This window comes from Gymnoscopelus microlampas (assembly GCF_963454915.1).
Source record: "Gymnoscopelus microlampas genome assembly, chromosome: 23".
Classification (NCBI taxonomy): Eukaryota; Metazoa; Chordata; class Actinopteri; order Myctophiformes; family Myctophidae; genus Gymnoscopelus; species Gymnoscopelus microlampas.
The window spans coordinates 21,072,264-21,096,664 of NC_139960.1; the positions used below are offsets into that span (position 1 = coordinate 21,072,264).

General features: G+C 44.0%; 2 protein-coding genes across 3 annotated transcripts; both read left to right on the forward strand.

Annotated features, from left to right (window-relative positions):
* Positions 1-1,152: 1,152 nt before the first annotated feature.
* Positions 1,153-14,997, forward strand: vezt (vezatin, adherens junctions transmembrane protein). 2 transcript variants are annotated; one of them, XM_084049812.1, is made up of 12 exons: positions 1,153-1,290; positions 3,299-3,418; positions 6,991-7,080; positions 7,237-7,421; positions 7,870-8,154; positions 9,164-9,321; positions 9,961-10,109; positions 10,586-10,941; positions 11,055-11,248; positions 11,981-12,081; positions 12,185-12,392; positions 12,491-14,997. In XM_084049812.1, the coding sequence occupies exons 1-12, from the start codon at positions 1,255-1,257 to the stop codon at positions 13,063-13,065; spliced, it is 2,457 nt and encodes an 818-aa protein (XP_083905938.1). In that variant the 5' UTR covers positions 1,153-1,254; the 3' UTR covers positions 13,066-14,997. The 2 variants fall into 2 exon arrangements, with proteins under 2 accessions (XP_083905938.1, XP_083905939.1); XM_084049813.1 differs by having other exon boundaries at positions 9,176-9,321.
* Positions 14,998-16,091: 1,094 nt separating this feature from the next.
* Positions 16,092-23,071, forward strand: LOC311039924 (methionine aminopeptidase 2-like). Its single transcript, XM_084049946.1, has 11 exons — positions 16,092-16,285; positions 17,099-17,194; positions 17,750-17,812; positions 18,416-18,518; positions 18,916-19,077; positions 19,511-19,692; positions 20,320-20,414; positions 20,518-20,614; positions 21,176-21,279; positions 21,450-21,565; positions 21,912-23,071. Exons 1-11 carry the CDS (start codon positions 16,105-16,107, stop codon positions 22,162-22,164), a joined length of 1,452 nt encoding a protein of 483 aa, XP_083906072.1. The 5' UTR covers positions 16,092-16,104; the 3' UTR covers positions 22,165-23,071.
* Positions 23,072-24,401: the final 1,330 nt, after the last annotated feature.

The window sequence follows — 24,401 nt, forward strand, 5'->3', positions numbered from 1 at the left end:
GTGCAACGATAGAGACACACGGGCGGAAACGGAAGGCCTACAAATTCACGCCCACTTTTGAGACAGCGCTGCTACTCGGGGTCCGTTAGAAAGATGAACTGCAGCTCTCAATGCAATCTTTATGAGAGGCATTGTAAAATACCGTCATTTCATTGGTTAACTACTGAGGCTGTAGCGACTTTTTTGGTGTTCTAATAAAGTGTCCCATTTGTTTGATTTGTCCTTTTTAATGTCCCATATCTGTCATCTCGATATACTACCCACAATATACTATAAGATACTCCATCAGTATGTCAAAACCGCTAGCATCGGAGATCTAGACTTTAAGTGGTCGCATGGTATATACGTCACGGACGCATCCCTTGAGGTTTTCAATACCCAGAAAACTCGTGAAAGTGGACGTTTTCAATATGTTTTGGTCATTATCTCTGGAACAGAAGGTCCAATCTGCTCAGTTCAAAGCTTGTTGGGTGCGTGACTTTGAGGACATTAAGCACGCAATGACACATTTTCGGGTTATTTGTTTTTTTTTAGGGGAGGCGAGATCTTAGTTGGGCAGGCGACCGCCTGTCCTGCCTCTACAGTGTGGGTACACCACTGGTCGGCGCTCGGAGCTCGTAAAGACAGTGATGTCACTGAAATGCGACAACTTGTCTGTCTGCCGTCTACCCTCTGCTGTGTTAACATTATGGGTAACTCGTTAAAGTGGCAAATTAAATGTGAAACAAATCAACTATTAAGAAAACAAGAAGATATGTTTACAAAGACACTCCATACATTTGGAAACATGTTTTTATTTAAATCAATATTGTCTCCAGTTAATGCAGGATAATTTTAAAAGTAGGCTAATTCTCATATCCTCTCATAGGGAATGCATTGAGAGCTGCAGTTCGTCGTTCTAACGGACCTCGAGTAGCGGCGCTATCTCAAAAGTGGGCGTGAATTTGTAGGCCTTCCGTTTCCGCCCGTGTGTCTCTATAGAGCAACTGGCCCCTGGCTCGGAGTACAGCAGGACTCCCTCCCAAGCAATGGCCACTAGGGGCGCCCCATGCTCGAGTCGTCACCGGCATGCATTCACTCCCGAGGAAGCGACGAGGACAGAGAGGGGGGTTGTGGGAATTGTAGTTTCACACTCACTGTCTGTCGGTTTTACACACAGCTAGCAACTGTAGCAGCTACCAGCAGCTCCAACTTGTTATTCTATGAACTACAGAATGCCAGAAGAACAGTAGTGTGTATAGATGGCGGAGAGCAATGACTGAGGAGTTTGATGAAGATGTGGTATTTGAGGTTTGTGTTACAGCCACCACGGGTGTTGATTTGAGCATGGTTTTGTCATTGTGCATGTGTGTGTTATAACATGTTAACAACATAGCAGTGAGTGTTCGTTGCTGGTTGAAATGACATCTGTGCTGAATGAGGCAGCTAAACCCAGGTAGCTTAGCAGGCACAATAGCCTTCCAGTGTTGCCATGTCCGCTAGTTATAAGCGACTTTGGGCTTGTTTTTCTGTGAAGTTGCTTGTAAATATTGGTGGTTGCGGTTTTTGGGGGCTTGTTTCTAAAGAGTAGTTGCTTATTTTGGGCTTGTTTCTAAAGTGCAGTTGCTTATTTTGGGCTTGTTTCTAAAGTGTAGTTGCTTATTTGGACTTGTTTCCTAATGTTCTTTTAACCAGTGGTTCTCAAACATTTTCAGGTCAAGGACCCCCAAATGTATGAATTTGAAATAATTCTGAAAATATTGTATGGCAGGGACCCTGGTTACAAGATTTGTGTTGTTAAAAATGTTTTAAAAATATTCAAGATATTGAAGAATTTCACATTTTCTTCAAGGTGTTTTTGGAAAATACTTGTGAGCTTGTAGATCGGCTATTTTCAAATAGCCGATGTATATATAGATTTAAAGGGTTCATGTAGCCTAGTCGCTTCTTTTGGGCTTGTTTTCATAGACCCAGTTGCTTGTCTCTCTCACAAAACCTGGCAACACTGTAGCCTTCCCATACGGTTCTGTTGGGCTTGTTGCTGTGTGTATTGATGATGATACAATACAATCCACACAAATGTGGCCATGGTTCCTTTTTGCTTTGGTGGCATTGAGGTTGACCGGGCTGTGGTCCCTATTATTGTTTTGTTGGGTGTTTCATCATCATCATCATCATCATCATCATCATCATCATCATCATCATCAGAGCTGTGGGGTGGGGACCACCATATGGGTCCTCTCTCTCTGCGTCGTTTTTCAGGAAAAAATAAATTAAATAATATCTGAACGGTGACAAGATGCTGTCTGATTTCGTCCGACAATGGAAGTGAGTACCTAGATCAGCTTTGCTGTAGCGATGATCGATGATAAGGTATCAGTCTACTTGTACAGCTGTCCAGATGCAAACACACAGCTGTTTTCTCAGCAACTGAACGAAGATCCAGCATCTGGCAAAGATCTGGGTCAGACAGACATCATCATTCGGTCAAACTGGAACATGTAATGCTTCTTCTATTTGGCTATTGAACATTTAGTATCAGACACTCCTCAGCTGTCTGCTACTGAACCTTCTCTGTTCAATGGACAAAATGCAGATGTCTCTCAAACTAGCTGGAAATGGACTGACTCACTCTATGTGTATTTTGCTTTCTCTGAAAATAGACCACCAGTGTAGTGTTCATTTTGTCTGTTGCTGCAGACTACTGCAATTAGATTAGATCCCCGGCGAAGGGAAGCAATGGCGGGTTGTAGAAGCAAGGCAGGGCAGAACAAGGTCTTAGCAAAGTGTGTGTGTGTGTGTGTGTGTGTGTGTGTGTGTGTGTGTGTGTGTGTGTGTGTGTGTGTGTGTGTGTGTGTGTGTGTGTGTGTGTGTGTGTGTGTGTGTGTGTGTGTGTGTGTGTGTGTGTGTGTGTGTGTGTGTGTCAGTGTCAGCTGTTATACATGATCACAAGCGAAGCACTTGGGTCTAGCGGCATGTGAGAGACAGTGGAGATTTGATATCGGCTGATGCTTGCTTCAATCCTGTGAGGATTTGTAGTGGACTTCACAAATCATTGTGGTTCAAGTGTTTTCCTCACTGATCGGGGTTTACGACACCTTCAGATGCTCCATTGTGGAGAACTGGGACAAATACGTGATGAGAGTTAATGCAACTTACAGCACACTGATGTCTAATCTCCACATGTTCTCTCTCCACACCCTCCCTCCATCTGGCGCAATCCCACTTATGCTTCTGTCCTCCATCTCTCCTCCCTCTTGTCCATCTTTATTTTTTTCACCGTTGCTCCGTTTCTCGCTCCCTCTCTCCATCGCTGCAGAACTCTCCTCTTTTCCACTACCTGCACGATCTAGGGCACACAGACTTTGAGGCATGTCCAACAGTGTCACAGGAGGAGGAAGACCCAACCTCTCATCAGGATGCTCCCCCCAAAACCTCAGTGAGTTACACTCCATACCACCCCCACCCCCCCACCTCACCTCTCACCATGCCCTACCTTTCGCTACTTTACAGTAAATGGTGCATTTATATAGCGCTTTTATCCGGCCACTCTACCCCTGAGCCACTGCCGCCATAGTCTCAGGGCTGGGCGAGACGGCAGACAGATAGTATTTAAATCAGCTATTGATTAATCAGCACATCTGTACAAAAACAAAGTTGCGCACACTAGTGTACGTGTACGTGCTTGGCTTCTTCTATCAGTGGACACGAGCTGGATGGCATTGCATTTGAACATAACTTAGGTAATTCTTCCGTAGCTAAGAATATACCCCAGACCGAATTCTTTCAGAGGTAGCGGATATAGGTTCATTTTATCAGACACGCCCCCTTCCTATACAAACCCATTGTAACTTCAAACTCCATTTTAACCATGTTAGATTAGTAATTGAAAACACCCGTCCTTGATTCTTCTGGTGACTGATATTGTCCTTCTAATGCGTGAGGGGGCCGTGTTTTTGAGCGGTGTAGCCGCTCCTATAAGTGGGGTTGGGACCCATGACCCATCCGTCATGAAAATTTGTCGCTGTACTGTGATTGGCTGATAAGTATTCAGACCCTTTGCTCAGTATTGTGATTGGCTAGCGAGACCCAAGATGACATTCATAACCTATAAATAGCACCACGCACTTTAAAAAAAATACTTTTTTTTTAAGTGAGCTTCCATCACTGTGATGACCTTAAATAACACCGCTCACTTCACACTGGGTGTGATTTTTAGCTGCGCTAGCCGCTCTATACCTGACTTTGTCCGTGTGCGTCAACGTTCTGATTGGTCAGGTGCGTCAACAAAGTGATTGGTCAAGCTTCACGTGACACGCGGTTGGAACGTGGCTCGGTTGGAACGTGGCTCATGGCACATGGCACATGGCTATAAACACATTATAAACACATATCGATGACAAAATGTATCAAAGGCGCCACTACCTTCACACAGGGTGTGATGTTTTCAATTACCAAACTTTTTTTCCATAAATAAATACAATAAGATTATAAATTATATAAAATAAAATAAATTAAAATAGTAATTGAAAAAACACGCCATGTTTGAAAGTAAAATATCCCTTTAAGCACTCTGATGGGTTATTTAGTGGGTGGTACTGTTTGGATTTTGAACTGTTCATATGCATGTGCAATTTGGGTCAGGATGTGCCTCAGGATGAAAAGTCTTGTACGTACCAGTCCATTTTTGTACTCTGAGTTAAATTAACACTAAGTATTTAGCTGTGCAACAATAACTAAAAACTGACTCTGTCCTCAAAAGCCGGTCTCTGAATGCTTTGCTCATCTAGACAATCAAACAGCCTTTGTTGCTGAAAATGTGTGGAAAACAATTCGTTGATAAAAAAAAAAAAAAAAAACTGCCTTGCAGAACCAGTGTGCAAAGACTTTAGGGCAGTCCTTCATATTGGGATGGTATCAGGATTGGTTTTGAAAGCAGGTTTTCGTGGACGTTCTTGCGGCTGGTTCAGCATCTACATTGAATTCAGATGTGACCAGACACCAGGCGGAGATTTCCAATGGTCTGGCAACGTCTAACTCTATCCAGACAAAGAATTGTCCCGATGATCATGAGTTCACTACCCCCCCCCCCCCCACCACCACCACACACATACACACCACCTTCAACAGGAAATAATGTTGCGTTGGCTTCGTTCAGGAACTTTCCGCATCTGTGTGTCATACTTCCTCTCTGTGAGCATGTTTTTCTGAGGAGTGTTTGAGGATTTGGGATTTCTATGCGACAGGAAAGCTTTTGGTTCTTCCCTCTGTGTCTAACTTCCTGAAAACAAGATAGAGTTGGAGTCGGAGCACACTGTGTGTGCGCGTGCGTGCGTGCGTGCGTTTGTGCGTGCGCGCCCCATACATACAGTGGACTTTATCATGGACCACAAATTGGCGTTCATTTGATTCCCAGGCAACCATACTGACAACACTGGTTATGTTCACATTATTTTTGGACACAAGTTACATGGGCCATCTGAAATGCAGCTGTGTGTGAGTGCATGCACGTGTGCACGTATTAGTGCTTTGATAGTATTATGTCAATTTGACTGTGCAGAATTTGAGTCACAGTCAATGTTTTAGGTCTGCTCATATTACTAGTAAGAATTGCTTTATATATGCTGCTGTCTGCTGCTACCCCCCATATTGTAGTCATCATATTCTGTGAGTGTGATGAAGACATACTGTATATATTTATAGCACAAATGTTTTACAACATGATCATTATCTAAACTTGCCCAGTGTTGGTCAACAGACACGCTCCATTACTGTCCCTCTCAGTCTATCTTAACATAATGGCTGTAACATGGGCCCGTACAGACATACTTTCACTTGTGAAGGTCTTTGCCAGGTGTTTCCATTCTCTCACATAGCAGCCATCACACAAGGAACACAAAGAGTCTGGGGTGTTCCCTGTGCCACAGCAGCAGAATACCAAAGAGCAAGACTGGAGCACCAACGTGTGTGTGTGTGTGTGTGTGTGTGTGTGTGTGTGTGTGTGTGTGTGTGTGTGTGTGTGTGTGTGTGTGTGTGTGTGTGTGTGTGTGTGTGTGTGTGTGTGTGTGTGTGTGTGTGTGTGTGTGTGTGTGTGTGTGTGTGTGTGTGTGTGTGTGTGTGTGTGTGTGTGTGTGTGTGTTCGTTCTGCCTTTTGTGTTTTATATCAAATCTAGGCTTTTGATACTTATTCAACATTTTAGAGAGAAGAATGACTACTTACTACAAGGGAATACACACACACACCCAACAACTGTTGATGTCGATGGTCATTGTTTTGTTGATGCCAGTTCTGCATCGTAGCCGCCATCTGTAATCAATATGGTTGCAGCCTTTAGTTTAGAGACTAATCACACTCTTGTGCTTTACCCTTCCCCCCCCCCCCCCCCCCCCAAGAGAAGGGTCATTGTACAGACTGCCAAGTCTGGATCAATAAGATAGCCCCCTCCTGCCCTGTAGACTGTGATACACACACACACACGTCACACAGTCCTACAGAGACAGACAGAAACAGGATGTTTTGATGCAGCTGCCATAGTAGTCTAAAGTTTCTTTTAAACAAGATGTATCATACTTGCGGTGAAACACTTTAAGCAGATTAGTGAAAAGTGGCCCCATTCATAATTACAACAGACTGCTTGGGGATATTTTTGCACAACCACTTGCATCATTTCGAATAGCCTATACATGTATGTCCGGAATGCGTTGAAACGGCAGTGGATTATCAAAAGCAGCGCTCCCGATTGGTCTGTGCGGTGGTGTTTAGAGAGTCTGTCCATAATGTTTAGAGTAAGTCTCCTCTGCTGAGACCACGAGCTTGACAACTGGAAAACTGTGAAGCAAAACTGTGTCGCACTGCTGTTATATGAAATTGTCATCTCCTAGACAAAGTTTTTCCTTTCTTTTCATGATGTTAGAGACAGTTTCCTTTTAGCAACTTTTGAAATGAGAAAATAGGTTTGTTTTTAACCATAAACAATAACCATAATGCCTATCCCTCATTGTGACTGTCAGGGAGGACGGCTATGGAGACTGGCCGACGTCCTGTGGCGGTGGATCCCGATTCACCAGGCTGCCCCATCTCATAAGCTGGAGCAGCAGCTGGTAAGTTTTACTACTGAAGTGACACTGGAGTGCCAAGAAAGCATTGTTAAGAATTTAAGCATCAGGATGTTTCATATGAAACCAACCCATATCATTTAAATCTGCTGTATGACCAAAGGTGTCTTGACTGTTCAATTCCTCTTCCCTCCTCCATAGGACAGCGTGTTTGGTCAGTATTCAGTGAGGTGTATTCTGGACCAGGATGTACTGCTGCAGGAGGATGTGGAGCTGATAGAGTTGTTGGACCCCAGCCTACTCACCCTGGGCTCCTCGCCCTCTGGCTCTCCCAGTCGCCCAAGTGCCCTGCCCAGACCTAGCCTTCTGGCAAACCCCTCACTATGGTACGAACATAACCACTTTAACCCATATGCCTTGTCATACGACAAATGGCAAAAAAATAGCTGATCTACAAGCTCCCAACACGTACCACAATGAGGTGAGCTTGTAGTTCTGCTATTTTTGCATTTTTTAATAAATTAAAACTTGTTCAAAGTAGGGATGCCAGGATTAATGTGGTAAAGAAAGATATATGTACATAGACAGAGAGAGAAATACATGCACTGTAAGAATACACAAAAAAAAAAAACGTTTTTAAAACGTACAACCTACAACGTTTTGGGACAAAGAGTTGTGGTGGATTTAACTCACCAGGTGAGTTAAATCCAACCTGTTAATCTAGCCTGTCTCCCCTATTTGTGATGCCTATATTGTAGCTACAGTCCCCTCTGTCCAAATTCACTGCCTCTGTATAAAGTGATTATACACATTGATTGTCCTTTCCTTATCCAGGGACATGGCTGGTCTGGTGGGCCTGGCTGCGGTGCTGCTGGGCCTGTGCTCTGCCTCTGAGGGCCTGTGGTCCCTGGCTGCAGTCCCCTGGGGAATCGCCCTGCTGGGCTGGGTGGGTCTGAGGGGGGTCGGTCTGTGGAGACAGGGCTACATGCAGAGGACTGTCCACACTCGGGCCACAGAAATCCAGACACTGGTCCAGAACAGCAAGGCTCTGACTGGCCTGTCACGCAAAGCCCTGCGTCTGGTGCAGGAGACAGAGGTCATCTCCAGGGGCTTCACCCTGTAAGTATTTCTTTTATCAGGGATGCACGATTAATCGGTCATCATATCGGTATCTGCAATCTCTGCCTTTTAAAAATGCAATATCGGTATCGAACTGATATCAAAATAATATTTTTTAGCCAATATGTTTTATTTTATAATATTTATGTTTCAATGTGAAGCTGAAAAAGTATTTTGTGATGCTGAAGGCCACATATTCAATCAGTGTTTTCTGGGGAAGTTGTCAAAAGAGTCAACAAGTTATTAAGAAGTTAAAATATTTAAGAAGTTAAAATATTTAACATTTAAGTTATTTGAACTAATATGTGCACCAGTAGGCCTAATAAATCAGGTAATAAGAATGCCCTGTTTTTTAGAAGTCTGCATCTGCACCCAGAATCACATTTACCGGTATACACGTATAATAGGTGTAAGCTAAACCCAACTGGAAACTTTTTTTGCAATATCGTTATGGGTGGATTGCATGGAATTAATCGGTACTCCGATATTGGACAACATTTCACTATCGTGCATCCCTACTTTTTATATCCCCTAGACTCCACCTGACCATGTCATGTAAATGAATACCCACATTCTGCCACATCCCCTCAAAGCAAAATCCTCAGTTGAAATCCGAGAGCGTAGAAATGGAAAATCCTAATTTACACAACCGTGGGTTTTTATAATTTATGTGAAGTGCCCATTCTCCAAGCTGTCTCAGTTTTCCTTTTGCTCGTCATGTTTTAGTTCCTTTATATGTATAAAGAAAAATTGTAACATAATTCATTTGAATCACCGTGTACATCAGTATGTCATTTTGTTTTGTCTGCTTGTTGTGTTTCAAAGGGCCCATATAATTCACATGTCCTAACTCATGAGTACAGGCCAGTGCACGGGCACACCTGTTGCATGTTAACGCGTCACGCGGCAAATGTCTTGTATTTCGTATCTAGTGTTGTGTTCGGTGTTGTGTGTGTTTCTCTGCCTCTCTGGGACGTCTGCACAGTTGTATCACATTTCACTTGTCAAGTTTGCTCGACAGGGTGAGTGCCGCCAGCTCCTTTAGCAGGGCGGGGCCCGGGTCGGTGCCACGGGGTCAGCAGCTGATCGGGCTCAGGAAGGCCCTGTACCGGGCTCTCCGCTCAGCCTTCAGAGCCTCGCGCAGAGCCACCTGTCACATGCTCAAGGCATATCCTTTACCTTGACTACTGGAGACACAGCTTGATGTAAAGGCATCAGAGATATATCTAGGGCAGGGAGAGGCAGTGGATGTTGGAATGCGCTTGAGTGTGTGCACTGTTTACATTGTCCATTAGGGGTGCAATAGTTAATTGATTTAATCGATTATGAAAAATAAAATCAATATTAGCTCATTTTATAAAATAATTGATTAATTATAGATCCCTCCCTACTTTGGGCATATCATATGCAACACAAATTATTTATATATTTTTTGTCCAAAATTGTGTTTTTGCACAACACTGTTATAACAAAGTATAACATGTGATTTTAAGTGGTTTAATCGATAATAATTTTCTTAGTGATTAGCTACGAAAATATCGGCCATTTTGCATTTACATTTTAGGGTTGGGTTTCCCACCCCTGAGTATACAGTACTGTATACTGTATATTGTATGTACAGTAGATATACAGTACTCTCGGGGGGTTGTAAGAGTAAAATGGCTGTCGTTTGAATATGGTCAACGAGGCTAGACGACTGCATGTGAGAGCACAGCGATAGCTCTATGAGCTAAACAAAATCTCTGTGTTGTGAAAATGCATACACATTCCTGTCACAGAAAGCAATGAGTCCTTAACTCCTCTCCACATTCCCGCTGAACTCTGAGATTGACAACGTGTACAACTATGTGTCTGCAGTGCCTCTGAAGGAGCTAGGGCTAGGCCTAGGGGTGGAGCATCTGGGTGACGAACAGGCCCAGGAGCTGACCGATGACTATAGCCTCCCAGCCCTGAAAGTAAGGATCACTGAGGCATTAGCCTAAAAGAAAATAGACGAGTACAGAGGGAGAAGCTTTGAAAGCTAAAAGCATATTTCAAAGGCAATGCCATTAGAAATGGAATGATAAAAGGCATGGATATCATCACTGTCAGGCAGAAAACCTGGCCTGTATGTCCAAAACCATTACTTTTCAATACATGAAAAAAATGTAGTTTTTATTCATAACAGTTGTTAATACTTTTCATTGGTTAATTATATATGAAAACCCACAGACTTACTTAATCACTTTCAACCTAGCGTCCCTATTTTGGGCAAGTGATTATAGGTGAAACTTTGTGCAAAATAGGGCATTAATATTATGAAAAAACATAAAAAGATGAAATATGGCGACACAAGGTTTCTTCCCGACAGTGGCGATATGTAGAAAATGCAGGACATGTAAACAAAGCTTGGTAGAGAGAGGTGGTGGTTCAGTCACTTGCTATCCTGTAGGTGCTGTTCCAGCTGTGGGTGGGGCAAAGCTCTGAGTGTTTCCGTCGACTGGCCCTGTTGCTGTCACCACATCGCCTGGAGGAGCCAGTTGAGGCTGCAGCCAATGGTGAGGCCCCGCCTCTTCAAAGTGTACTGTACAGTTCCATTGCAGCAGTGACGGAGCCCCTCCATCATGCCCTGGGCAGTTGCCTGAGCGAGGTGCAGCGTAGCTACGACTTTCACCGCTACTTTGAGACCCAACCGCGTGCTCAGGGCTCTGACAGGGTAGGCGGTGCCAGGGAGAAGTGCAGAGAGCTCAACACCTTGCACACGTCCATCCGTAGCCTGCAGCTGCATCTTAAGGCGTTGCTCAGCGAGTGAGTGCCTAACACACTCAATGCACCCAACCCCTGTACTTAAATGTGAAAGAAAGAAAAGTACCATGACAAAAATGCATTTCTCATCAACATTCTTCCACCGCTGTGGTCAGGATGATCATCCTGGAGGATGACCTGGAGAAGCTGATGGTGTCCAAGCAGCCAGTGGAGCTGACGTGCGAGGGCTACCTGGAGCTGAGCAATCGTTTGCACCACCTTCAGCCGCACATGCAGGCCAGCGCCAGCTGCTGGGACGATTCCATGTGCCAGGTGGAACGCATGCTGAAACGGGCCAGCTCCTGCCCAGGTGGGCAGAACGGCATGCCCATGTACTAAGCGGTTCTCAAACTTGTCAATTGCACGGACCCCCATTTTGATACCCATTAGGCCATGAACCCCCATTTCAAACTGAATTTTTATCTCTGGGACCCCAATCTACTTTAAAATCCCCAGGGTTATTTTAACTCAGAGACTGTGCAAATGGAACCAAATGGACCCGTAATTTGTACAGTCTTTGAGTTACAGACCTGCAACTCCTCAAGGACCGCTGGGGGTCCTTTGACCCCACTTTGAGAACCACTGCTAAAAACTAGCATGCACATGCACAGTTGCACACAACATAGAAGTTCAGGCAAAATACCGTTACCCTCTCAACTAACACTGCCATGCAGCAGCGTATTGTTTCAGTGGGCCATTCAAGCCACGTTGCGTGCATGTATAAACACGGAACGTCTTTCCTGTCACTCTCCCTGCTACATTCAATGTATGAAAACAGAAAACTATCAATTTATGTTTGTTTTTTTTACCTCCCCGCCACCTCCCCTCCCAGTCTGTAAGTTTCCATGGTTACAGTGGGGTTATTTTTAGCATAGACTTCCTTCTTCCTGCCTTGAGACTATTCCCAGTCATGGAGGAAGTAGCTCCTTCAGAACATATAGGACAAGAAACAGACGAGAGAGATAGAGGACCACAATATACTATGACCTAGTTTCAGTATAGACTGTTGTGCTGTAAAAAATAATCATATGTCCTCCTGCAGGTACAGCAGAGGAGCACTGTGCTGCTCCTATGGCCAATGTTCCGACCCCTACCCCATCGTACCCCTTGATCTTGGACAAGGACCTTGTGCCTGAGGAGCTGGTGAGATGGAGCGTTCCTCCTGTGTCTTTCTGTGTCTGTGTAACATACGATAGGTCAGTGTCATGATCGACCTCCCTGCCCCCCGCCCCTTGTGTTTAACCAGGAGTGGGAGGCCTACGTGTCAGACTCTGAATCAGAGGGTGACAGAGGAGGGTCAGTGTGTGACATGCTGTCACCGGAGGAACGAGAGCGGCAGAAGCGTGAGAGAGAGGAGTCTCGTCGTGTCCTGTCAGAGCTCAAAGCTGTGCTGGGCTTCCGGGCGTCCGAGGGGGAGAGGATGAAGTGGAAACAGCTGCTATTCAACGACCAAGGTCTGCATTGACCCATAATGCATCTGTTTCTCATGTCATCCACTGTGATAATACTCCTCCTTCGTAATGTTGACGTACACCTTCCTCTGTCTCCCTAGCTGCTGTGAAGCCTTTGGGTAAGGACAGTTCAGACCCTCAGATTCCCTCGGAAACATTGGACACTCCGGCCTCTGAGGGCGTGACGGGAACAGGCGCTGAGGATGGAAACCACCTTTCAGAATCCACCCAGAGAAACGAGAGGGACGAGGACGAAGCAAGGGCGAGGGCCGACCTCTCCGCGACAGAGACGGAGAGCGACGCGGAGCCGGTGACCGAGTTCTGCTGCGGCCGGGAGGAGGTGAGAGATGAGGCAGGAGGAGCTTCGCTTTCGGACAGCGAGGGGAGAGCCGAGCTTTACCAATATGACGGGCTCTCTGAAGAGGGCGCCGAGCAGAACGGGCTAGACTGTCACCTGAAACTCCGGATCCCCGCCGTCTCTGTGATGGACAGGCTGACGGAACTCCATGGCTCAGAAGCGCTCAGCTTTAGCTCCTCCCTAGCCGCCCAGGTGGTGGCTCGCTCGCACTCCCTCGTCAACATGGAAGAGCAGACGTTCGGTGACGATGGGGATGATGAAGAGGAGGAGGAGGAGGATGAAGAGGAGGGTGGCAGCAGACAGAAACCTGAGAACTAGAACCTAAAAAATGCTGCTTTAACCAAGCAATGAACAGTGGCCCTACCCAACAGTGTGTTCAGCTTAATTTATACTTTGTCATATGACCGCTCGCTGAAAATAACTGATTTTCAATTAAATGGTAAATGATTTGCATTTCTGTAGCGCCTTCATCCAAAGCGCTTTATTGTGCATTACATTCACCCATTCACATTCACATGCCGACAGTGGAGGCAACCATGCAAGGCACCGATCTGCTCGTAGGGAGCAGTTAGGGGCTCAGTATCTTGCTCAAGGACACTACGGCGTGAAGCCAGTAGTAGCCGAGATCGGGATCGAACCGAGAACCTTCTGGTAACCAGACGGCCGCTCTACCTCCTGTGCCAGTGACGCGTAGTACGCCTAAGCATAAATTGGGCTTTAGGCCATTGTATTTATGTCTGATTGTCCGGGAGTCGCTTGATGGTTAACACCTGTTACATCTCTATAACCGTTTGGTGTGCAGGAGAATTATTTCATTGTTCTCCTTCACCCAGCCGTCCAAATCGCCTGCACTCTGTACAATTCTTACCGCTCTCTCGCTGATTCTACTCAGGTATCCGAGCCACTTAACAAAATATGACCTTACAGTGATAAGATCCGAAAGTTCAGAATGTCTACAGTTGACCTGTTTAATCACCCACATACTGTATATTGTTCACACCTATACACGGTATCTGTGGAAGCAAAGAGATTTGATTGTGAGCACCTGTGTTTTCCAAGTGATTGGCTTTTATTGGTGAAATGCTTTTTATTTTATTTTATTCCAATTGGTTATTACTGCCACATGCAGATCCCAGTAAATATAATTATAATATAATACTAATTTTGGCCATACCAGTCCAAGCCCAGAGTGGAGATTAGTAGGCTGCAGTGCACTGGTGTGTCCCCAACACAATTCAACTCAGCTGACCTTCTGGTTGGTACACAGTACACACACACAGACACACACACAGATAGAGAAAGGGGTAAGGATTACATTCAAAGGAAGTGGAATGCTATTTTTGCTACAACCGTTTTATTTTGACAGGCTGTTTTTTCTGCTATCTTGTCTCCCTATTCAAACAGTGAGGCAGAGAGACAGTGGTCTATCCATCCATACACACATGATTGTATTTGAAAATGAAATACTGGAATTAGCTTTATCTGAACACTATTGTCTTGTAACTATGACCAATCTGTGGAGACCCCAACACTCCTATGTCCTGTTATCTGTGTTTACAAGGGCGCACTCTTCTGAAAGTGCAGGATTAGGACTGCAACAGTTAATTGAACTCATCGATTTAATCGATTATAAAAACGAATCAATCATTTATTTAAAGAATAATTTAATTGCAGATCTAAAAGTTCACAATGCATTGCGGTGCGACGCGTTGGCAGTATGTAGATCTTCAATTGTTTTACGAAATATTATATATGGCTAGTCAATTATTTTAAAAATCAGATTTTTTTACATTGATTCGTTGATATTTACAAAATTAAACAAATTATTATAAAACACACTTCTCGATTATTCGATTAATTGAAAGAGTAATCAATAGAATAACTGCTATGAAAATAATCGAAAGTTGCAGCCCTATTCATGATGCCTCCCTTTTCAACTTCAGCACCTATGGGACCCGATGGTTGCCATGGGTGTGGCTTGGAGAAACTGCACTTGTGCACTTGTACAAGGCTTACGGTTAAATGCATACCTGTATTGGTATGTTATTAGATGTTTGGTGGATGAATAAAGAAGCATTTATCTTGTACGGGGTTGATCTAATCCCTACTGTTTTAAATTAAGTGCTCACAAAAGTGTATGCCCCCTCCCCACCCCGCCCCTGTCACCATGCTCTGGACCCTCCTGCATCGTCCCTGGGGTGAGGTCTACCATCATACATTTCATATGTGAAATAAAATGCTGTTCCGGAACTGTATGGGTGTTCTGTGTCTACTTCAGTCGCCTTTGACCTAAGAGTCCCTCATGTTACGGAGACTAACCCTGACCCTTGGAGGAAGAGAAGGGATAGAGTGGGCTTGCAGAGGTGAAGGTCAGACCCAAGTAAGCGTTACTTGATATCTTTTCTGGAGTTCTGCTCGTTAGACTCACAACAGCTGGTGCAACCAATGTTCTATCCCTCTCAATAGCTGCACCGCTAATGTGAAATCCTGGTTGTAGCTTATACCTCAATTTAATTCTTGGGCAGCACGAGGAAATAATGAGCTTGGCTTTTGATAAACAGAGCATCTTAACTGATATAAAGAGCTATTAGAGTTACAGTTTCGATGAATTGAGTACAAAGAACCCCAATGGAAACAAGCCATAGTGCTTTCTTGGGTTTAAAATCCTCTTAACAGACCTTTTATTGAACTGTACTTCCCTGTGCTTGTCTTTGCAAACTGTTAAAAGTATTCAATCAACCAATCAATTGGCTCATATTGCATAATGTAGCGGTGCTGCCATCTAGGGGTCTATTTAATAGTTGTCACTACTGCAAACCTAAATACTGCAACCCTGTTGACTGAAGGACGGTATCTTACGGAAAGGATACGTAATTATTGTAATAAGAAGAAATTCAAATTGTATGTAATGTAAATGGGGAGGTTCTCTCTTATAAGTCCTCCTAGGGTTTCTTACCACACCGGCACAACTATCTCATCTTTCCCAGAAAATAACTAGTATACAATGCATAATATGTAATATGTTCTGTTGTGCAAATAAAAAACACATAAACACCTCAGCTAACCTCGCGTGACGTCACCAGGCTTTCCGCAGTACATGTGGAAAGCATGATTTTCATTCCCAATTAGCCAGTCTGATCCGGTCTAGAGCCCGCCTACCGTATCCGGTAATTTGCACCCTAGTCTTACATATAAGCATCATTTCCGTATCCGCTCTAGACCCAGAGAGGATCAGCAACCTGCAAAGTGACTTCGACCCCCCGGTCTACTCTCAGCTGATTCGGCAAGTTTTCCCCCCTGACTAGTGACTGCTCCCCCATAAACCATTGCGCTTCCTTTCCCAAGTCGCCTGCGATCATGGCGGATGTGGTGCAGGAGGAGCAGGTACCCGAGCAGAAGCCCGACGTCGAGGAGGAGGAGGACGCGGTCCTGAACGGGGAGGCCGACGAGAAGGAGGACGCCGAGCCGGACCCGGCCGAGGAGACGGCAGCCAAGAAGAAGAGGAAAAAGAAGAAGAAGAGCAAGACTGCGACAGCAGGCAAGAGAGCTCACGTAGCTGACAGTCTGACATGCTATAAGCTAACTAGCGCGGCTACTTCCATGCGGGGCTGAGAGCAGTCAGTGTCCACACACAGTAAGCGACCCCGCAAAAGACCCGGACGCAACTTGCTCCTCCAAGTGAGCTTGCTCTCTAGGCGTTGCCTGGCTGTGACCTGCCGGTCTGCCGAGCTGGAGACCGGAGTTCGAGTCCAGCTCAGTGCGCGAATGTGTTACATTGGGTGTCAGAAGTGGGATACGAACCAAACCCACGCCTCCAAGAGAGACGTATTAAACAGTTTAAAACACAGGGGTGAAAAGAAAAGCCATAGTAGCAGCAGAGATCCACATGTTTTAACCTGTCTGGTTTCTCCTTGGCAGTGGCGCTGTTCCTCAGCAAAGTTTTCCAGTTTCATAATGCGGGCTCATTATTACCACAATAACAATCCTTATGTAAGTAGCCTACAATGCGCCCCAAAGATTATTTAGATAATAAACACAACCGCAAAGCAAACGAGCTTGTGCTTTTCGGCGGTGCGCAAAAAACTAAACGTCACACTGAATCAGCGTTTCGTTGTATAAGCCAGGTCTTGGGATATTCCAAGCTCGCAGTCTATATAAGTGAAGCGTAAGTAAATGGGTATTAACGTTGCATTACTGTGACGGACAGTTACTGGGCTGCTCCATGCCCCCTGTCCCCGCCCTTTATTCTGTGACGGTTACTAACACAATGACTTGCTCAAAGTATGTGAATGCGTGTGGGATTTAATCACAGTGACAGCAAATGTTGATTGTGTGTATTTTTTTGTTGCAGCTACTGAGGCAGAGGGAGATGGAGTGGCCAATGTTACCAAGAAGCTGGAGCAGCAGGCTCTAGATGACAAGGAGAAAGAGGAGGATGGAGAGGATGGTATTGACCTTTTGACATACAATACACAGCATAGTATATTATGATCACCTAAGGGATGTTTTCCTGAGTGCAGCGCACGTTTTCAATTGTTAACAATGGGAGCGCTGTGTTTTTGGAAACGCCAGCACCAAGAAGTCTATTTCAGTCGCTGAACATTAAGCTGCCCGTTAACGTCGAGCGTTTTTATCTGGGCGCCCAGAGTTGAAATATTTTCAACTCTGGGCATTTGGAAGCGTTTTTAGCAGAGTGCCTTGCGTTTTCAGCTGGGATAAAAGAATAAACCGCTGCTCATCTGTCAAAAAAAACACTGGTGCTGAAGCTGAACATTATCAGGGTGAACCAAAAAAAATGGCAACTGCACACTAACTGTGTAAGTATTATATCCCAAAATATTATTGCAAGCTTTCAGTCATGCGTTTTCAGCTGGGATAAAATGCTTTGGTGGACACGCAGCGTAATCACAACAAAGCTTTGAAGAAAAGGAACACATGACATGTCCTAGGTGAGGTACAGACATTAGTAGCCGTGTTACAAATGTTTCTATGCCGCCCTCAGATGGAGATGATGGTGAAAACTCAGCAGGGAAAAAGAAGAAGAAGAAAAAGAAGAAGAAAGGACGTGAGTTGGCCAAAACATTTTTGTTGTTGTTGAAGCTGCAAGTCATTATTTTAAAGTCTAGGATCAAGAGCATTCTGATGATTGAAGTGACGGACAGGCACTAAATTGAATAAGGGCCCCATCAGATGTACATTATAGCCTGATCAATAAGTTGCAGATGACTGCCTTTCTGCCACACTGCTGCACTTTTGATTGTAATTCTAGTTAACCCACTACTAGCCTTCGATCTCCAGGCTTTTATTTTTGAGTGGTGCCAACCACTCCTATATCTGACTTTGTCTGTGTGTCCGTGTGTATGTCCAATAAACAAACATTGATGACAACATCAATACGGGGCTCATCAAAGGCACCACTCTCTTCACACAGGGTGTGATTTTTATATTTGCTCAAAAATAAAAGCCTGGGCCAGCGAGTCGGTGTTCCGGGCATACTGTAGGAAGTGTTTAATTTCCCCAACCAACCAGAGTGCAGTGGGCGTCGCTCCAAATGTTGTGTTGACGAGGCCCAAGTTGAATTGTCATCTATGACATTGACTTGATTACAAACCTTCATAATCGGATTTCCCTGAATGCTAGTTGATGTTAATTATCTATTTCCCCCCAGCTAAAACTCAGACTGACCCCCCATCTGTGCCAATCTGTGAGTTGTACCCAAATGGAGTATTCCCTATTGGACAGGAGTGTGAATACCCCCCCTTGCACGATGGGTAAGAAATGTGCGCACACAAACACACACAAAACATTGGTCTGGTGGCAAAGTGAATTTGCATCTTCTGCTTCCCATTGAGTTTAACTTTGAACTGGGTATCAACCAATTGCAAAGAAGTGGTCATAGAAGTAGAAAGCGACATGCAATGACAGCCAATAACGATTACGTAAGGTAACCACGGTTATGTGAGCGATTTGGATCACTCCAATATTGATATTAAAACAAACTACAAACCAGCAAACTGATTACCGCGTGCGTCATATTGCACTGCCCACATTCAGCACGACAAGATACAAATTTAGTATCTTGAAAAGTGCCATTGCCATTTTCCTGCACTCGCCCATACAATACACACCGTGCTCTGATCTATGTGTAAATCCTGTATCGTTTCCCAGTCGTAGCGCAGCATGGCGTACCACCAGCGAGGAGAAGCGTGTGCTGGATAAGGCCAATGAGGAGGTGTGGAGTGACTTCAGACAGGCTGCCGAGGCCCACAGACAGGTCCGCCAGCACGTTCGCAGCTTCATCAAACCTGGACTGACCATGATCGAAATCTGGTGAGGCTTATAAAAAGTCACTATCATCCGGGAGGGTAAAAGAATGACAGCAAGTGCTTAGTAATTAACTAGTTTAGTTGAGTCCCCCAGGGGTCTATAATAGGCCTCCTCCTTTTTTTTGCTGTACACCACCATCCTTATCCTAAAAATGTATCAGATCTTCAGCTTGTATGTTTTTAACCACAAGAAGGACCCTAGTCTCCCCAGAATAGGGAGGCTAGGGTCATGTGGTTAACTTCCTTTGAATCATTAGGTTGGCTGCTTTACTTTTCTGACAAACAACGCTATTATAATATTGTGCATGACCATCATCGAGACACGGACAATGAGTTGCAGGATTCAACAGGAGCATTCTGATCGCTTCGTTCTGTTTTCTGATACTCCCGCATTTTCATTTCCCTCATTGTATTTTTCTCTGTGCATCCCTGTAAAGTGAGCGGTTGGAGGACTGTTCTCGCAAGCTGATCAAGGAGAACGGGCTGAACGCAGGCCTGGCTTTCCCCACGGGCTGCTCTCTGAACCATTGCGCCGCCCACTACACCCCAAACGCGGGAGACCCCACTGTCCTGCAGTACGACGACGTCTGCAAGATAGACTTCGGCACACACATCAACGGTGCGACTGAACACCAGTGTTGATTTTGACATCAAATTTTGATTTAGTTTTAGTCATAGTCTTTTGAATAAAATTCCATTTAGTTTTAGTCATATTTTAGTCATATGAAACGTTTTACAGTTAGTCTAGTTTTAGTCGACTAAATATCATAAGATTATAGTTGACTAAATCTACAGTTGATTTAGTCGACTAAAATGTATTTTGGCGGTGCCTTGATGGCTTCGAAATTGATGATTTTACACGTGGTTGCATGCTGAAAATAGCCGATCTACTGCGACGCGTTGTGAGCTTGTAGATCTGCTATTTTCAGAGCGCAACACCCGAGCGCAACCAAACATAAAATTACTTTTCTTTTAGTTCTACTGGATCTCTTCTCCACTAGTTTTTATTTGTTGACGAAATTGTCAATATATTTAGCCTTAGTTTTAGTCATCATAGCTTAGTTTTTATTTAGTTTCCGTGACTTCCGTCAGTGAAAAAGGTAGTCGAGGAACATTTTTCGTCATAGTTTTAGTCGACGAAAGAAATGTCTCGCGTTGGCATACGGCGGCGGCAGAATCAGATAAGCAGCATCAACAGCCAATACTAAAACCTGTGTTGTGCTTTTGTGGCGCTGGTTGTTTGCAGGGCGGATCATCGACTGTGCCTTCACCGTCACTTTTAACCCAAAGTACGACAAGCTGCTGGAGGCTGTGAGAGACGCCACCAATACTGGAATCAAAGTATGGTGGATAGAAGCACACCCAGGCACTGCATACATAAATGTGACCTTTATAGTGTTACTGATCTGGTAATTTTTCGCTTTGTTTTATTTTTAAATTACAGAACGCTGGAATTGATGTGCGTCTGTGTGATGTCGGAGAGGCAATTCAAGAAGTGATGGAGTCGTATGAGGTTGAGCTCGATGGGAAAACGTATCAAGGTGCGTTTCTAGATAATGTATATCTACTACGTGAACCACTGTGGTTGCCTATACAGCAAGAATGCAAATGCATTGAAGCTTGTATGTAAATATATATTTACATACAAATTCCTTTCAGGAGATGAGGACTGTTTGCGTAAGCAAATGTTCATAACTTAATATTGCTGTTTCTTGTTGTAGTATGTAGCACTATGTTCTACTAATCCACAGAGGTAGTGTTTTAGAAATCATTGTCAAAAACTGCTATGGTGGTGTTAACCATTAACCACATGCTGGTACGTGGTCCCAAAGGAAAGGGACCAAGACAAAAACATCATAATAAACCAGATACATTTCTTCAGCTTGTATGTTTTTGTTGAAACACCCAATACAATGCATAACTGCAGTTTGGCAGACCAGGTGAAACTCTGTCAACATGTTTCTCTGTTTACATAACGATTTGAGTTTAATATGATTAACTATCTTTTCATCTGAGCTTCTGATCACAATAGTACTTGACAGCTAACTGCTCATCAATCGATCAGATTGGTTCTAAAGGTATCTAATTCATTCTATTCGCAGTGAAGCCAATCCGAAATCTGAATGGTCATTCAATTGGTCAGTACAGAATACATGCTGGCAAGACTGTGCCCATTGTTAAGGGAGGAGAAGCAACAAGGATGGAGGTGCGTTTAATTAAGCTCATTTAGACCAACACCTGACTATTTCTACACTGTGTAAAAGCAACAAGCTACAAGCAAGCAACACGTATATTCATACCGAGTTCATTTAATGCAGACCTGTTTTGAGCCCTGTGTGTCACCCTTTGTCCTAACCCCCCCCCATCCCCCCTCAGGAAGGAGAGGTTTATGCCATCGAGACGTTTGGTAGCACAGGAAAAGGCGTGGTGCACGATGACATGGAATGTTCTCACTACATGAAGAATTTTGATGTTGGACACGTCCCCATCAGGTATTTGTCTGCTTTTACCATGCCCCCCTGTCCTCAGTATGAATACCTGGTACTAGTATTACGCACATACACATATCTATTGGCTCTAGTTGTTCATCTGAATGATCACTTGGATTTCTGTATAAACCCACATGTGCAACAACAACTGAATCAATTTGAATGACCGTTAATAACTGAAAAGAGAACTGAGGGAGTTGGTGTCATACAATCCTAGCATGCAGCTGCCTTGAACAAAACATTTTTTTAAAGGCACATCAATCTCATCAGCAACCAGTGTTAAAGTAAAGGACTTTGTCACTCTATGCTTATGTTTTGTCGTACTTCAATTTACCCCTCTCCTCTCCAGACTCCCTAGAGCGAAGCACATGCTGAATGTGGTCAACGAGAACTTTGGCACACTGGCCTTCTGTCGCCGCTGGCTCGACCGCCTGGGCGAGACGAAGTACCTGATGGCACTGAAGAACCTGTGTGACCTGGGCATCGTGGACCCCTACCCACCCCTCTGTGACACCAAGGGCTGCTACACCGCTCAGTTTGAGCACACTATCCTGCTCAGGCCCACCTGCAAAGAGGTGGTGAGCCGGGGTGATGACTACTGAGGCCCCCCCCAACACACACACACACACACACCCCCAACCCTCATCCCGCCCTGCCTCACAACACACACGCCTCCAAACCCCAGCAGAAAATAAAAACACTCAAACATGGGCCTGCACTCTCTCTGGAACAAGAGACATGGTTTTAAAAACAGGAACTGTTCGCCTCTGCACCTTCTGTCAAAGGGCAACAGTGAAATATACCAAATGCCACTGTACCCACAATGCATTTTTCAGCACCACTTCACAGCTAGCGGCAAAGAGGGGGACATGGCTTTCTTGGCAGTGGCTGAATTTTGTATCATTTGTTTTTCAGGTGTCAAGTGATTGTTTAAAAAAAAAAAGAGAAAAAAAAAAGTAAACAAGCTTCTGCTGGAGGAAGCATTTCAGTATGCTTTTTTCCCCCCAGCTTGGATACAGGTGTCCCAACAGTCTGCAGTGGACCTCACGTTACATAATGTTAAAATAACTGTTAAACAGTTGCATATAAAGTTGCCACTGAGTTCAAGTATAAAATCCACTCGGATATCTCATTTTGATATTTTTTTTTAAAAAGCCTGATTCCTTGGAACCACTCTAAGCCCACAGTACCCAGTGCTAATGATGGTCAAGACCAAGTACCACTGGGTGTAGGATGTGGTCAGGCCGAATGAGTTGTCAGAGGTATTAAATACAGTTCCTCCCATCTTTATAAAGACACCATGCATCTACGGCTGTACTGTACGTTTGGCTTTTATCGCTACAGGAGAGCACTCTGCACTCCAGCCCTCCAGTACTTGTTTCTTTGATATTTGTAAAATATCTTTGAAAAGGCTGCCGTCACCGTATGTTTCTGATGTACTACTTCATTTTCAAATCCCTAAAATGTTTTTGTAAGGAAAAAGTGATTAAAAATAATCTTTGCTCTCTTTCTGCGTCTTATGTGAAATACATTCTCTTGGTGGGTGTCTCAATATGCAGTATGCCAAACAAACAGAAACGTAAGTATTCCAGCTCCTTGCATACGCAACCCATGTCTATAACGCATTATACACACTTATAATGCTTTATAACACATTATGAAGCATTTTATAATGACATAAGGCCAAGTATAAATACACATACCGGTACTTATGAGTTGTAATCTGCTTGTAGGACTGTATAATTAGTTATAAGCACTCATAATGCTACTGTAAAACAAAGTGTTATGACTTATAAAGTATTGTAATACTTCATCATTGCTGGGCACTATCAGACTCTTTGGTAACACTTCCTAATATGCATCCCATGTTAATTCTCATAGTTTTAATCAGTTATAATGCATCATCACTGTTAAAATGCATAAAATTACAAAAAGGGGGAGGGTCAATGGCGTGACGCTAACTTTCATATGGTTTAGTTTTCAACTTGCTAAAAAAGGTGAAATGATCAATAAAACACCCTATCAACTAGTTGGGCATGATCTTACATTAGAACTATTAAATAGAAATTCAAAGAAATGGATCACCAAAGCTTTGAATATAATAATTCATATGGGGAATAATGTCTGTCAAGTCAACTAACTGAATTGTCAAAATTTGTCAGTGTGGTGTAACCACCATTCAAAGAGCTATTTTGTATGGTGTGCAAGAAGACCATGGTTGCTGAAACCACATACTAACGCAGGGATACTCAAATAGCTGAACCTGTGGCAAAATTGCTGCTATACGAAAACGTATTGTTACTCCACTGTTTCTTATTTTTATTTTCATTTGTAATAAAATGTCACTGACGAGGTATTCTTCATTTTATGTATGGTCCAGTATATTAATTCATATCAGTCACTGTATTCCAGTGGGGCAAGGCAGCCTACTGTAAGTCTTAAACAAAATACATAAAACATAACCCTAACCCTCAACAGTGGGATAAAATCAATATGGTAACATAATGCAAATGAGCCATGTGGTCGAATGTAAACAAATCGCCAGTGCAGTCGGGATCTGTCATGACTGTCATGGATGAACTTCAACCTGGTGTTTGCACTTTCTCCATTTTTGACCCGTTCATCTACATAAACGTTCGGATTTCAAACGTGGCGATGGTGGGAGTTGAAAGTGTGACTTTCTGCTAGTAATGGGGCTAGAGCTCTTGACTGCAGATCACAAGGTTCGAATCCCAGCACAGGGTCTTCGGCATCTGAGCACTATTTAGCACCATTTTTGTTTAGTGTGACATATGATCTACATGATCTGTAGATCATGACTTTACCTGTAGACTACAGG